This window comes from Ovis aries, chromosome 12 (assembly GCF_016772045.2).
Source record: "Ovis aries strain OAR_USU_Benz2616 breed Rambouillet chromosome 12, ARS-UI_Ramb_v3.0, whole genome shotgun sequence".
Lineage (NCBI taxonomy): Eukaryota > Metazoa > Chordata > Mammalia > Artiodactyla > Bovidae > Ovis > Ovis aries.
The window spans coordinates 2,048,576-2,060,979 of NC_056065.1; the positions used below are offsets into that span (position 1 = coordinate 2,048,576).

At 58.7% G+C, this 12,404-nt stretch overlaps 1 protein-coding gene across 8 annotated transcripts in view; it reads right to left on the minus strand.

Annotated features, from left to right (window-relative positions):
• The window catches only part of PIK3C2B (phosphatidylinositol-4-phosphate 3-kinase catalytic subunit type 2 beta), a 68,691-nt gene that overhangs the window by 31,522 nt on the left and 24,765 nt on the right, over nt 1–12,404 (minus strand). For all 8 annotated transcript variants that reach the window (XM_042256937.2, XM_042256934.2, XM_042256935.1 and 5 more), the window contains 9 exons: nt 11,872–12,026; nt 11,578–11,698; nt 8,161–8,272; nt 7,957–8,036; nt 7,512–7,575; nt 5,693–5,839; nt 4,586–4,619; nt 3,611–3,806; nt 2,459–2,581 (listed from right to left, as the gene is read on the minus strand). In XM_042256937.2, coding sequence (XP_042112871.1) covers nt 2,459–2,581; nt 3,611–3,806; nt 4,586–4,619; nt 5,693–5,839; nt 7,512–7,575; nt 7,957–8,036; nt 8,161–8,272; nt 11,578–11,698; nt 11,872–12,026 — 1,032 coding nt within the window. The remainder of the gene's footprint in view (nt 1–2,458; nt 2,582–3,610; nt 3,807–4,585; nt 4,620–5,692; nt 5,840–7,511; nt 7,576–7,956; nt 8,037–8,160; nt 8,273–11,577; nt 11,699–11,871; nt 12,027–12,404) is intronic.

The following is a 12,404-nucleotide window of genomic DNA, read 5'->3' on the forward strand; positions in this document are numbered from 1 at the left end:
GCAGCAAGATCTCTTCCTCCTGCTGACCACCCCCACTGCCACACAGCCCGCCCCAGCCCCCTCTTCTCCTAACCCACCAGGCACAAATAGTTTGTTCTCCCCCCCAACATTTTGAAAACCAAAGGGATAAAAAGAAGGGGCTCCTCCCCACCCCCAGGTAGTGAGAAAGCAAATGGCAGGGTCCAAAGAAGTCAAGCACAGAAGCCCCGGGGAACCCAGATGGGCTCCGGTCATCTGAGTCACACCACACCCAGCCTCGCCCTCCAAGTTCAGGAGCAGGCCCTGGGGTGGGGTGAGGGGGAAGGGGAGGGGAGCTGTGGGAAGAGGGAGGACCCGCATTACCTTTCGGGGAAGCTGTCCCGGGGCCAAAGTCCATGCTGTCACACCCTTCTGGCCAGCCCCGGGCCCAGCAGCTTCTACGCCCGAGGACACAGAGGCAGGGCGGCCACCCCCGTGGTGAGCAGCTTCATGACCAGCAGGTCCCCCCACCGTGCCCCTCAGTCCTGGGGGAACCTCCACCTATGCGGAGCACTCCCGCCTCCTTGCCAGAGACCGGCAGGGCCCTGCCCCGTCCCTACACCGGGGGCCCACAGCTATAATTAGGACCCCTCCAGGAGCCAGCACGCATGCCAGGCCCGGCTAGGGGCAGAGCCAGGCTGCTGTGCCTATTTTGAGAGTTAGCTGATCCACACACTACGGTGGGGGAGAGGACCGGCTGGCCTCACAGCAGAGAGGAGACGAGCTAGTTCCGATCCTTTCTTTTCACCTGAGAAGAGGCTTCCAGCTGGGCACCCAGAGGAAAAGTGGAGTGTGGAAACTTCTGAACCGAAACCAGCAAGTCTGGCCCCAGCCAAGGCCCGCTTCTCCTCGCCCCTTGGGTATATCCGGTATTCTGAAATCTCCCCATGGACCGTCACCTGGGGTCAGTCAGGACACCCCGTAGGTGAGCTGCAGCCCTGGGCCTCCTCCCTTCTGCACCCCGTCCCTCAACAGCATGGCACAGGCGCCAGCTCCTGCCGGCAGGGGTCCTGGGATGTGCCCTTCCAGTCCTGGTTCTGCCGCTCCCAACCTGGGCCAGCTGTTCACACCCCTGTGCCTCAGCTTGCTTGTCAGAGCTTCACGTGTGTGACACGTGTATGCTGTGTGCTGTTCTCTGTGTGACACTGCGGTCACTGCACTGGAGCCGAGTTACACATTTAGTCCTTTCACACACAGACATCTTCAAGTGTCAGTCACTGCGCCCGTCACTCGGAACAGAGAAACCGGAACTGAAAGGGCTCCCCCGGCTCCAAGCGCGACACAGAGAAGAGAGCATTTATCACGCACTGGGGATCGTGCCCAGCGCTTTACTTGCAATGTCTTGACTGCTCTCAAACAACCCTACAGGGTAGGCTGTATCACCGTCCACTTTGGACTCAATGACCTGCCCAAGGTGGCACCTGCAGGGAGGAGAGGATGGTGGCACTCCAAGCCAGTGCTCTGAACCCCACACTGTAGCACGCCCTCCCACGTGCCTTGGTCTCGATCAGGAAGGCACCCAAGGGCGACCTGGAGGGGCAGCGCTGAGACGACCCCTTCCATGAGGCTCTAGGCAGGAGACCAGCCCCGTGGGGTCTGAGGCAGAGACTCAGGGAGCCCAGGGCAGAACATGCTGGGCTGCTTCCATGCCTCTGACGCTCCGCGGGGAACAGCTCACTGTGGGGTCTGCCTGGGCCAGAGCTCTGTAACGCTCCCTCCCTTAGCAGCAGTGGTAAGTGAGTCAGAGAGTCCCGAGGGGATGATGGAATTCAGGAGCCTTTTAATGCAGCCATCCTCCGCCTCTAAAGAGACTTTTCTGCCCTGGCGGCTGCTTAATCAGAGAACCGTATTTCCGCCTTTATTGCTCTAAGAACCGTAAAAGTGGACGGCAGGAGACAGGGGCTGCCCTCCATCCTGCTCGTCCGCCTTCAGCCACCTGTAAAATGGCCCACCTCTCCCAGACCTCCAGGCTCGCCATGCATCTATTTCAGCACCCCGTGGCCTCACCAAGGACCCTCCTCCATCTCCTAAATCTTCTGGTTTGTACATAAGGACTCAGAGATAAGTCAGTCTGGGAAAGTGAAGCTGGGGGAGCAACCAAACTCCCTGAGTGGATGGAGCACAGCACGGAAAATGCACAAGGCGCACGAGCTTCTGCAATGTCGCCAGCAAGGCACCCGCACCTCCGTTTCCTTCCTGTTTTGCTTGGCTGATGCCTACCTTCCTGACAGCAAACTACTGTTAATAGCACGGTGTTACTATCCTGCGCTTGTGGTTTCATGTTTATATCTGTAACCTATCTCACTTCAGTGCCACAACTGCCTCTGAGTTAAACAAATGTCCCCACTTCACAGGTTGAGAAACTGAGGTCTCAGAGAATCTAGGACTGCGGTGGGCCCCGGAGCCTCAGGGAGGGGGTCGGCGTGGGGGGAGCGCTTACTGTTGGTCCCAGATGACGAGGTGGAAGAGGTACTTGGAGAAGTGGACCCGTCGGGTCTGCAGGGGGCTGCACAGTTCCTTGCCGCCGTGGCTGAGGGAGCAGGAGAGGTAGAACTCTTCATAGCTGCAAGGGAAAGGAGGCAGGTCAGGGCCCTCGGCTCCCAGACGGCACCTTGGCACCGAACCACACCAAGCTCCATTTCCCCTGGTTACACTCTTCTCGGTCTGCGGGACCGGAACACGCGGTCAAGGGGCCGGACAGCCAGGTAGGATCTGGGGACGCAGGCTCCGGGAAAAGCAGCTCAGCCTGGGTGCCCCTGCCCGCTCTGAGGCTGCATGCGGAACCCTGGCCTCTGCCCCTTACTGGACTCAGCCCACAGCCCCTGCCCAGGGCCAGGGCCAGCACCAGCCCCAGGCCCATGTGTACATCTGTGCCGGTGCACATAGGGAGTGGGGGGCGTGGGAGGAGAGCGCGACAGATGCAGACGTGAATGCCGACACAGGGGGGGTCCCTGTGCCGACAGGTGCCTGACAGAGGAGGGCAGCGAAGGCCCAGGCTCCCAGAGTCGCCCTTTGTTCTCCGCCAGTCGCCAGAGGAATACATTTAGCAGGGAACAAAAAGAGCGGGGAAGGGGGCGAGGGTCCGGGAGGAGGGCGGAGTGGGGGGCGCCACAGGCCTGATCCCCTCGGGCCAAGGGGGCCGGCACGGTAGGGCCTGAGGATCATGCTAACGTCCCCCACCCGGCCCCGCCCGGCCCCGCGGGCCTGGGGACTGTAGACAAAAGGGTCTGCCGCGCCCCCGCCCCGCCCACTGTGCTCAGGGAGTGCGGTCACGGTGGGAGGGGTGCACTCAGCCTGGGAAGCCGGGAAGCGGCCATCTGTCGCTGCCAGCGTGTCCCCCTCGCCGGCCTCGGGTGGGAGGGGCAGGGATGCCTCTGCAGCCAGCGCCGAGCGGAGCGGGAATGCCAGCCCCGGCTGCCGCTGCCCCTTCCCCCGCTGCATGTACCCCTTCTGTGTCCCTCTGAGTGGGCGCATGGGGCACCACCGTGCCACAGATCCCGAATTTAGGGCCGTGGAGTCCCATGCAGACAGAAAGGCATCCGAAGTGACACGCGGCTCGCTCCCTAGGCCCGGGCCAGGAGCCCGCATTCACCTGGTAGCCCAGACGATCGGGATGCGGTGGGTGGCGTAGACCGTGAAGGCCAGCGGCCCGGAGAGATGGCAGGCCTCCTGAACCAGGGCGTGCTTGCGGCTCCCAGGCGCCGCAGTCTGGAAGTCTGCGTTGAACGTGTTGCAGTACAGCTCCACCAGGTCCAAGATGGCAGCCGTCAAGGCTTCCACGACCTTCTCTGTTTAAGGAAGGGCACAGGAGGAAGAGCCCTGAGGGGCAGTGAGCCCCACTGCGTGGGCAAGGCACTGCCTGGGGCTGCCAGCCACACGTCTGCGCTGAAATGGGGAAAGCAGGCTCATAAAGGGGAAGATGCTCAGTTCTAAACACCGTCCTTATTTATATGCGCTGCTACTTATTTTGTGTTAAATGTCCTTTCTTTTAGGAAATAGTCGGAATAAGAGTTATCAGTTACTAGGAAGGCACCGCTTAGCAAAATAAGACCAACAATTGTATGTTGGTCACCGAAATAATGCTTTTTGGTCCACGAAATCTGAAAGATTGGGAATCACTGATCAAGAATCCTGGAGATATGAGCAACATATTTCTAGGATATGGGCAGCATTCTGCTTGAAAGACTCAAGAGGGGATCCTAGGGACAAATTCTTTATCACTGTCGTCCTAGGCCCCTGCTAAATTGGAAACATGGGGGTTATGAGCCTACAACCTACTCAAGTGAAAGTTTTCCCATTTGGAAGCCGGGGCACCATGCCCACCCCCACACTTATACCAACTCATCTCCATCTCCCAGGGACACCATAGGAATAACTAGGAAAAATAATGCAAAAACATTTTGTGGAAGGAAATGTGCTCTCCAGCTGTGTCCACACCTCATATAGGAAAACACACACACAGAGGCAGACTGGACCTATAAATCAAGGGAGCTGGGGAGAAAAAGGAATCTGGGCAGAGCCTGCGGTTTTCACCCTCCCCACCCGCATGAAGAGAGCGGTCCCTTACCTCGGTTTTCCCTCACGGCCAAGACGGTGGGATCCTGTTGGGGAGAAAGGAGGAGAAGGGGAGCTTCAGGGCCACAGTCCTTTCCGTCACAGCTTTTCATAGCTGCCCTCATCTGGACCAGGCTGGACCGAAATTCGAGGACCAGAGGTTCCCCAGGGAGGATACAGTGACAGTCTGTACCAGATCCGTGTGACGGACAATGAGCCAGAGCAAGGATACAGTCCTTGCGTCCACCCAAATGAGCCAGGATACAGGCTTCCCGTCCACCCAAACAAGCCAGGGCACAGCCATCACGTCCACCCAAACGAGCCAGGATACAGTCTTCCCATGCACCCAAAGGCCAGGGCACAGCCATCACGTCCACCCAAACGAGCCAGGGTACAGCTGTCACGTCCACCCAAACGAGCCAGGGCACAGTCCTCCCGTCCACCCAAACAAGCCAGGGTACAGCCGTCGCGTCCACCCAAACGAGCCAGGATACAGTCTTCCCATGCACCCAAAGGCCAGGGCACAGCCATCACGTCCACCCAAACGAGCCAGGGTACAGCTGTCACGTCCACCCAAACGAGCCAGGGTACAGCTGTCACGTCCACCCAAACGAGCCAGGGCACAGTCCTCCCATCCACCCAAACGAGCCAGGATACAGCCATTGCATCCACCTAAATGAGCCCGTGCAGCCCTCGGGCCACAGCGTTAGAGCGCAGCGCCTGCGGTGCGTCTGGCCCTGTCTGCACAGCACGCAGCCCCCGCCGTGGCGCCTCCCGTCCCAGGCTCGAGCAGATTCTGGTCTTGCACCCCAGTGGGTATGTGAACCGCCAGGCAGTGCCTCTGTGACTGTGAGCAGCCTTTGCCTGCGTTCCTGGCCTCAGTCCTGGTGGCAGGCCCCAAAGCATTGAAAGTATATATATACATATACTTTTCCCACGCTCAGACTCAGGGCAAGGAGATACACCTGGCCCCCATTCCCCAGGAACTTTGTGACCAAGTGTGCAGAAATGAAAGATGCAGGTGGAGGGAAGAGCCCTTCAGGAGGTGAACACCCCGCCACCTGGTTTCCCGGGCTACTCCCCTCCTCCTTCCCCACGCTAGCACTCTGCACCCCGTTACCTTCTGGATTTTAGGCTTCATTCGGGAAGGGCAGGGGGGCAGCTGGTTGAGAGCGCTGGTGATCTCAGGGGTTTCCACGGCAGCTAGGGCATTGCAGATGGCCTTGACGGACTGGACCACCCTGTCGGCCTTCAGTGGGAAGTCCCCCTGTGGGAGGCAGCACAATGAGGCCGGCAGGCAAGTGCTGAAGGGGAACAGGTTGGGAGGGTAACCTGTGGGACCCATGCTTTATTTTCAGACACCCAGCATTAGCGAATATCACACAGCTCCTGATGAATTAAAGGAGCCGTGCCCACGTTTCCCAATGCTTTCAGCCATCCTCACCGAACCTTATCTTATCTCCAGCCTCCCTCTGTCCACTCGTCTGTTTATACTACACAGACACATGCGGGGTCTCACCAGGGTGACGTGCAGTTTTCATAAAATCAACGCACAGAGAATGAAGAGCAAGGGGCGCGTTTGCGCACACAGCTATTCTCCCACTAGCGTCGAGCCTGTCCCGGAGGTCTCATCTCAGCCCCACGGCCATGCCATGCCCTGCACCATGGCTCCAGCGGCCTTCTATTGTGGAATCCCTTCACCTTCCCTGCCCTGACTACCTAAGTAAACGCAGATCACAGACTAGCTAAATTCTCACTTCCTTCCCAGAGCCTTGCCTAGCAGTCCCCCTCTACATCACTCTCAAAGAGCCCTTGATTACCCAATACCAACCTGTTCTGTCTACTAATAGCTTTATGTTACTATTTCATTCTTTTGGCAGGAACACAAGCTCCCGGAAGCCTGACACAATTCTTATGCTTCTCCACCCACAGCGGCCACTAACGTAGGGCCAGACTAGTACAAAAGAGGCATTCAGAGAACTCATCTCTCATCACAGTAAAGGTCCAAGCAGAGGATGCTAGAGCAGGGAGTCTGGCAGTCAGTGGAGGGGTGAGCTAGATACAAAGCTATATCCAGCTCTCCCAAAAGGATGACCACCATTTAAACAGCATCAGTGAGACAGGGATTGTTTCTGAAGACCACTATGTGATTTTCTTCAAATTCACAGCATGCGGCTGCTGCTGCTGCTGCTGCTGCTAAGTCGCTTCAGTTGTGTCCGACTCTGCGCGACCCCACAGACGGCAGCCCACCAGGCTCTCCCGTCCCTGGGATTCTCCAGGCAAGAACACTGGAGTGGGTTGCCATTTCCCTCTCCAATGCATGAAAGTGAAAAGTGAAAGTGAAGTCACTCAGTCGTGTCCGACTCTTAGCGACCCCATGGACTGCAGCCCACCAGGCTCCTCCGCCCATGGGATTTTCCAGGCAAGAGGACTGGAGTGGGGTGCCATCGCCTTCTCCGTCACAGCATGTGGGGCACATGTTTATTCTTATGGTTTTGAGGCTTAAAACTCCTTGTGAATCCAAGTGGGGAGAGTCCTGGCCCTTCCCTACCTTTGGGATCTTCCACCTCCGGATGGTTTGCCACCTGTGACTCAGCACATGGGAGGTTCCTGGCCTTGTTCACAGGACATTCGAGTTCTGCAGCGGGGCAGCAACTCTATGTCTCTTAGCTTTGGAGATGCTGTGCTCCAGAGAGAAGATCCCGGAATGACTCCTGACCTGCTCCCACAGAGGAGCAGAACCCTTCTCAACACACCTGCCAGCCGCCCGGCAGCCGGCAGTCTTGGTGCGCCCACGTGCTGGAGGAGTGAAAAGCGCTCTGCTGACAGATTTCAGGGTCCGCTCCAGACCCCCTTAGTGCTCACTGATCCCAGGAGGACTGGAGGAGAGGCAGGAGGAAGTTTGGGGCCGCTGGGCCAGCTCCAGAATTTGTACTCACATCAGCCAACAGGAAGGCATCCACCTCATTGTGGTAAGTGTCGAACAGAAGACTCAGGGCCTGCCTGGGGAGTTGGGACAGGGAAACGTCAGAAGAGAAGTCAGGACAGATCCAGGGTTCTGGAAGACCCATGTTCTCCCTCCTCCTCCTCAGCTCAGGAATCAGGCTCTGGTTTAAGGGGGTTTCCGCTCTTCCTGTCTGTCCCATGCAGACTGAAGGCCAGAAGTCCCTTCTGTAGGCCCCCTCTTACTTGGAGAGCGTAGTAAAGTACTAAGGGAAGGCACATCACACACCCTGGAGTGGGGATCTTCTCCTGTGAGACTCTGGACCCCATGCCCGCCACCTGCAAGAAGCCCGGGCCCCGGCAGAAAGGCAAGCAGGGGTGCCCCTAGGGTCCCCTCGCGCGCTCTGCTTGGCCCCCATCCAGGACGGCACCCGCTCTCACCTGCTGATGGTCTGCTTGACTGGCCTCTCCTGCAGGTGGACGAGGTAGTTCAAGGTGGAGGGGCTCTGGTCATCGTTCACCTGTGTGAGGAGCACCCTGTTCAGAGAGGGGCGCTGCCTCGACCGCAGCCCCGCACTCCTGCCCCAGGCCCACGCAGCGTGCTCCGTGTCCCCATGCAGGCCACCCTCCCCGGCGCACACGAACCGTGCGGGCCAGGTCACCGCGCACGGTCTTCTGCTCCATCAGCTGCAGCCGGATGTCGACGCCAAACTTCCGACAGTACTGGATATACTCGTGGCTGCCCAGGGCGTGCTTGCTGGAGGGACAGAGGGACAAGGCCGTTAGCATCCTAGAGACTCAGTGGAACTTTCAAGGGAAGTGCACACCTCAGCCTAGGGGCCAGAGAAACAAGAGGAAGGGGAGGCGGGAGAGGGCAGTATATCTGTGTCGTGCCCTCTTCCCTGGCTGCTGGGAAAGGTCTCAGCAGAACTCAGGGAAAGAAGCAGAGGTGTATCTAAAGAAAAGCCACCTAATACCGCTAACCCTCGGTCTGCACAAACACTAACTTGGCTAGGTATTTATTACCGTTATCACTGGTTCAACTCCAGGGGTGGGAACTTCTGGAGAGAGGAGGGAACAGAGATTTCTCAGGGGTAGTGTTTAAACTCCATCCTCCCTGGCGGCTCAGACAGTAAAGCGTCTGCCTACAATGCAGGAGACCCGGGTTCAATCCCTGAGTCGGGAAGATCCCCTGGAGAAGGAAACGGCAACCCACTCTAGTACTCTTGCCTGGAGAATCCCTTGGACAGAGGAACCTGGTGGGCTACAGTCCATGGAGTTGCAGAGTTGGGCACGACTGAGCGACTTCACTTTTCCTCTTGGCTTTGGTATATATGTGTGTTAGTTGCCCAGTCGTGTCCAACTCTACGACCCCGTGGACTGTAGCCTGCCAGGCTCCTCTGTCCGTGGGATTCTCCAGGCAAGAATACTAGAGTGGGCCACCATGCCCTGCTCCAGGGGAATCTTCCCGACCCAGGAACTGAACCTGGGTCTCCTGTACTGCAGGCAGATTCAATACCAACCAAGCCACCAGGGAAGCCTAACTTTGGTATATAGGACAGATCAGAAGCCAGCGTAAGCACAGGCGGTCTTAAGTCCCCCCACACTGTGGTCTTAAGTCACACACTCCTCACTATCACCATCTGGGGTGCCGAGGCCAACCAAGCAAACCCACCAAGATTCCAGGTGGAACTATCCCCAACCAAAGTCCTGCTTCTCACCTCCCTCTGTGGGTCATGTGACTGTGAATAACAATATAATCTCTACAGACGACCTACATGCCATTACCCCTGCTCAGAGGACAACACACGAGACGTCCATGCCCCTACCCCGCCCAGGCTCCAGAGAAGGCGCACTAGGGGGTCCCCCGGTGATCCAGCCCCAAGTCGAATCTTGGTCAGAAAGGAAGCCTGGGATAAGGGCAGACAGAGTCCCCCCTGCAGGCCAGCTCGGCAGGCCTGGGCCAGGTCCCAGCAGCTGGGGAACAGAAGCCGGAAAGGGACTTCCTTCCTCAGCAGAGTCAGGAGTCTAGGCCAGAAACGGCGAGGAGAGCAATGCAGAGGGCTCTGTGCAGAAGCCGATGGAGGGGCCCAGGCCCACGGCCAGGCCAGGCCGCTAGGACATAAGTGGGTTGTCCACATACAGAGGGGCCAAGCCTCTGAACTGGGCCCCCCCCCTACTGAGACTGGGTGGCAGCCGAAACCTGGGGGTGGGAGAGGCTGGGCCATGGGGCGGGGCTGGCAGGAGTGCCTGGGAGGAAGGAAGAGGCGGCGGAGGTGGGGGAGGCGGCAGGAAACCCAGCCCTCCCCTGGGACCATCTCAAGGTTTTTATCGGGGCAGCCTGCATCCTGGACTGCCACTCCCCCTCAGCGTCAGCCCCTCTGCTAGGCCAGGGGAGGAAACCCAGGGCCTCCTGGGAGGCAGCAGCTTTCTGGAGCCCCTGGAGGGGCCTTCCCACCTCCACTCACGGCAGGTGCTCAGGGGCCTGGGCTTTTCTATTGCACGAGATGGAAGAGACGAGCCCTGGCGGAGGAGGGCTCCTGGACCACGAGTGATGGACACAAGTCCCCGGGGAGAGTGATGGACACAAGTCCCTGGGGAGCATGCCTGACTTTCTCTGTGGAAGGCCTTCCTCCGCGTGCCTTCCAGGTAGAGGGAGGCAGGCCTGACCCTAGGACCAACCATCCTGCTCCCCTCGCCTGCGACTCTCCCCCTGCGTCTTGGCAAGAAGAAGGCACCTGACCACTTATCCACCACCTCTGAACTCAGGGGCTGAAGGACCAGAGGCCGTAAAGGAAATGGCAGTATCCAGCTGACCTGGGTCCTCTCTTTAGACTGGTCCTTCTCTGGGAATATTTAGGGATTGCTCATCAGGGTGTTCTTATCTATAACCCTTGCCGCATTTTACAGAAGAAGCTGAGGGCCAGAGTCTCACAACCAGTTAAGAGGCAGCCAGACCCCAACCCGCTGTGCTTAGGTGCCCACGGTGCCCACTGCTCCTTCCGACAGTGGCAGGGGCTCTCTGCCAGGAGCCCCTGAGCCTGGGGCCCCTTTTATTCTTCTGGGGGAAAGTAAGTATACACTGAACTTCCCTGGAGTTGTGCCACGTAGGGCCCTGCCCTCTTCTTTTCTCTCAGTTTTCCTGTTGAGGGCACAGAGACAGGAAGGGCCCACAATACCCCTGAGAAGCCAGCCAAGAATGGCACTAGTCACAGATTAGGCGTCCTTGCCTCTCGACCTGCATGGAAGGGAAGGAGCAAGTGGCGGTGTTCCCCACATGCCCCTCAGCCCTGAGAGGCAGCCTCTTCTCCCCATTCCCAGGATCGGCTGCACCAGGTGGCCAGGGACAAGGGCAGCAGGTGGCTGAAGCTTGAGGGGGAGGGAAGATCTCTCTGTTTCCTGATCTGCTGACCTCTGGCTGATTCTGCAGCCCGCCACACAGCCAAGCCACCCGAGGGGTGCAGCCCCCTCTCCACCAGCCCAGCCCCCCAGAGCCCGGCGCAGTGGAAAGAAGACTGGTCCCCATCAGACTTTCCAGTGAGGCTGCTCGCTGCAGAGGACGCCGAATGGACGGGTGCTGGAGGCGCGCCTCTGGTGGGGAGGACAGCCAGCCCCACATGCCAGCGGGGCAAGGGCTCGCTGGCAGAGGAAGGGGGAGGAGAGCAATTGTGGTTCTTACCCCTGGTCCTGGGGGCACTCTGCCCAGTCCTCCTCCTGCCCCCGGCCGTAAAGACACTGCACGTAATCTGGGGCAGGAGAAGAATAGCCCCCCGCCCCCCACACACATCTCTCCACGTGCAGAAGTCTGCAGGCAGATACGATCTTTGCCCAATCCCAGTTCCAAGCCCTTTCCACAGATTTGTCTCAGGAAGCCAGCCAAGCCCTCTGGAAGACCGAGCTCCTGGGGAAAGCGCAACGTGGCTGAGAGTATGCCCGGAAAGCAGGAGTCCTGCCTGTGGCCAGACCTTGAGCCCAGCACGCCCCTGCGAAGCCCTCTCACAACCCTGCGCCCCAGAAGACACGTGCCACCTCCTGCCCGCTTGTCCCCACCCGCTCACTTACTTCTGCAGGAACTCCTCCAGCCCACAGGGCTTCAGCACAAAGTCACCCACGTCGACATCCCTCAGTTCATCACGGGTGTAGCACAGGGTCTGGTAGATGAGCAAGTCTACAGTGGAGGAGCCTGAAAGGAGTGAGGCGGGGGGGCAACAAGGGGGTCACTGAGGCAGGCGGGGCTCAGCCTGAGCCCCCTCGCCCTGCAGGCCCAGCACCAGCCAATGAAGCAGTCTGGGGTTTCAAAACAGTCACCCCTGCCCCACCTCTGAGGATGCCCACGCCGCCTCCCCCCCAACTTACAGTTGCAGGTAAAAGTGAGTGGTTCCCGCAGGCTGTCACACAGCACGGTCACCTTCAGGTTCACCTCGTCCCCAAGGTGCTCCGGGCTCGGGGTGACAGCACTCCAGACATACCCGGTGAGGGAGTAGTCCCGGACATCAGAGCCGGATCGGAGGCTGTGCAGAAAGAGAGGGGAAGACCTGTGCCTTCGGGAGACAGTGGCGGACAAGACGCCTGCTGGGACCTCCGTCCTGAGGCCCAAGGGCCGCTCCATCCCCACCCCGCCTGCGGCCCTCCCGGTCTTCAGGCCAGCATGGGGACAGTGGGGAAGCATCTCTGCTAAACCATGTTCTTGACACATTTGTTACAGTCGCAAAACGTTTCTCAAGCTGAGTTGAACATTAGGGACAATTCTAAACAACACAGCTTTCCGTATTAAGTTCCGAGGAATATTTTTCCGGATCCATTTCCTTTCTCTTTTAGCTCCAGATAAGATTACACCCTTTATCTCCATCTGGGGTATATTTGCTCCTAAGGGCAACTGCTCCTGAAGT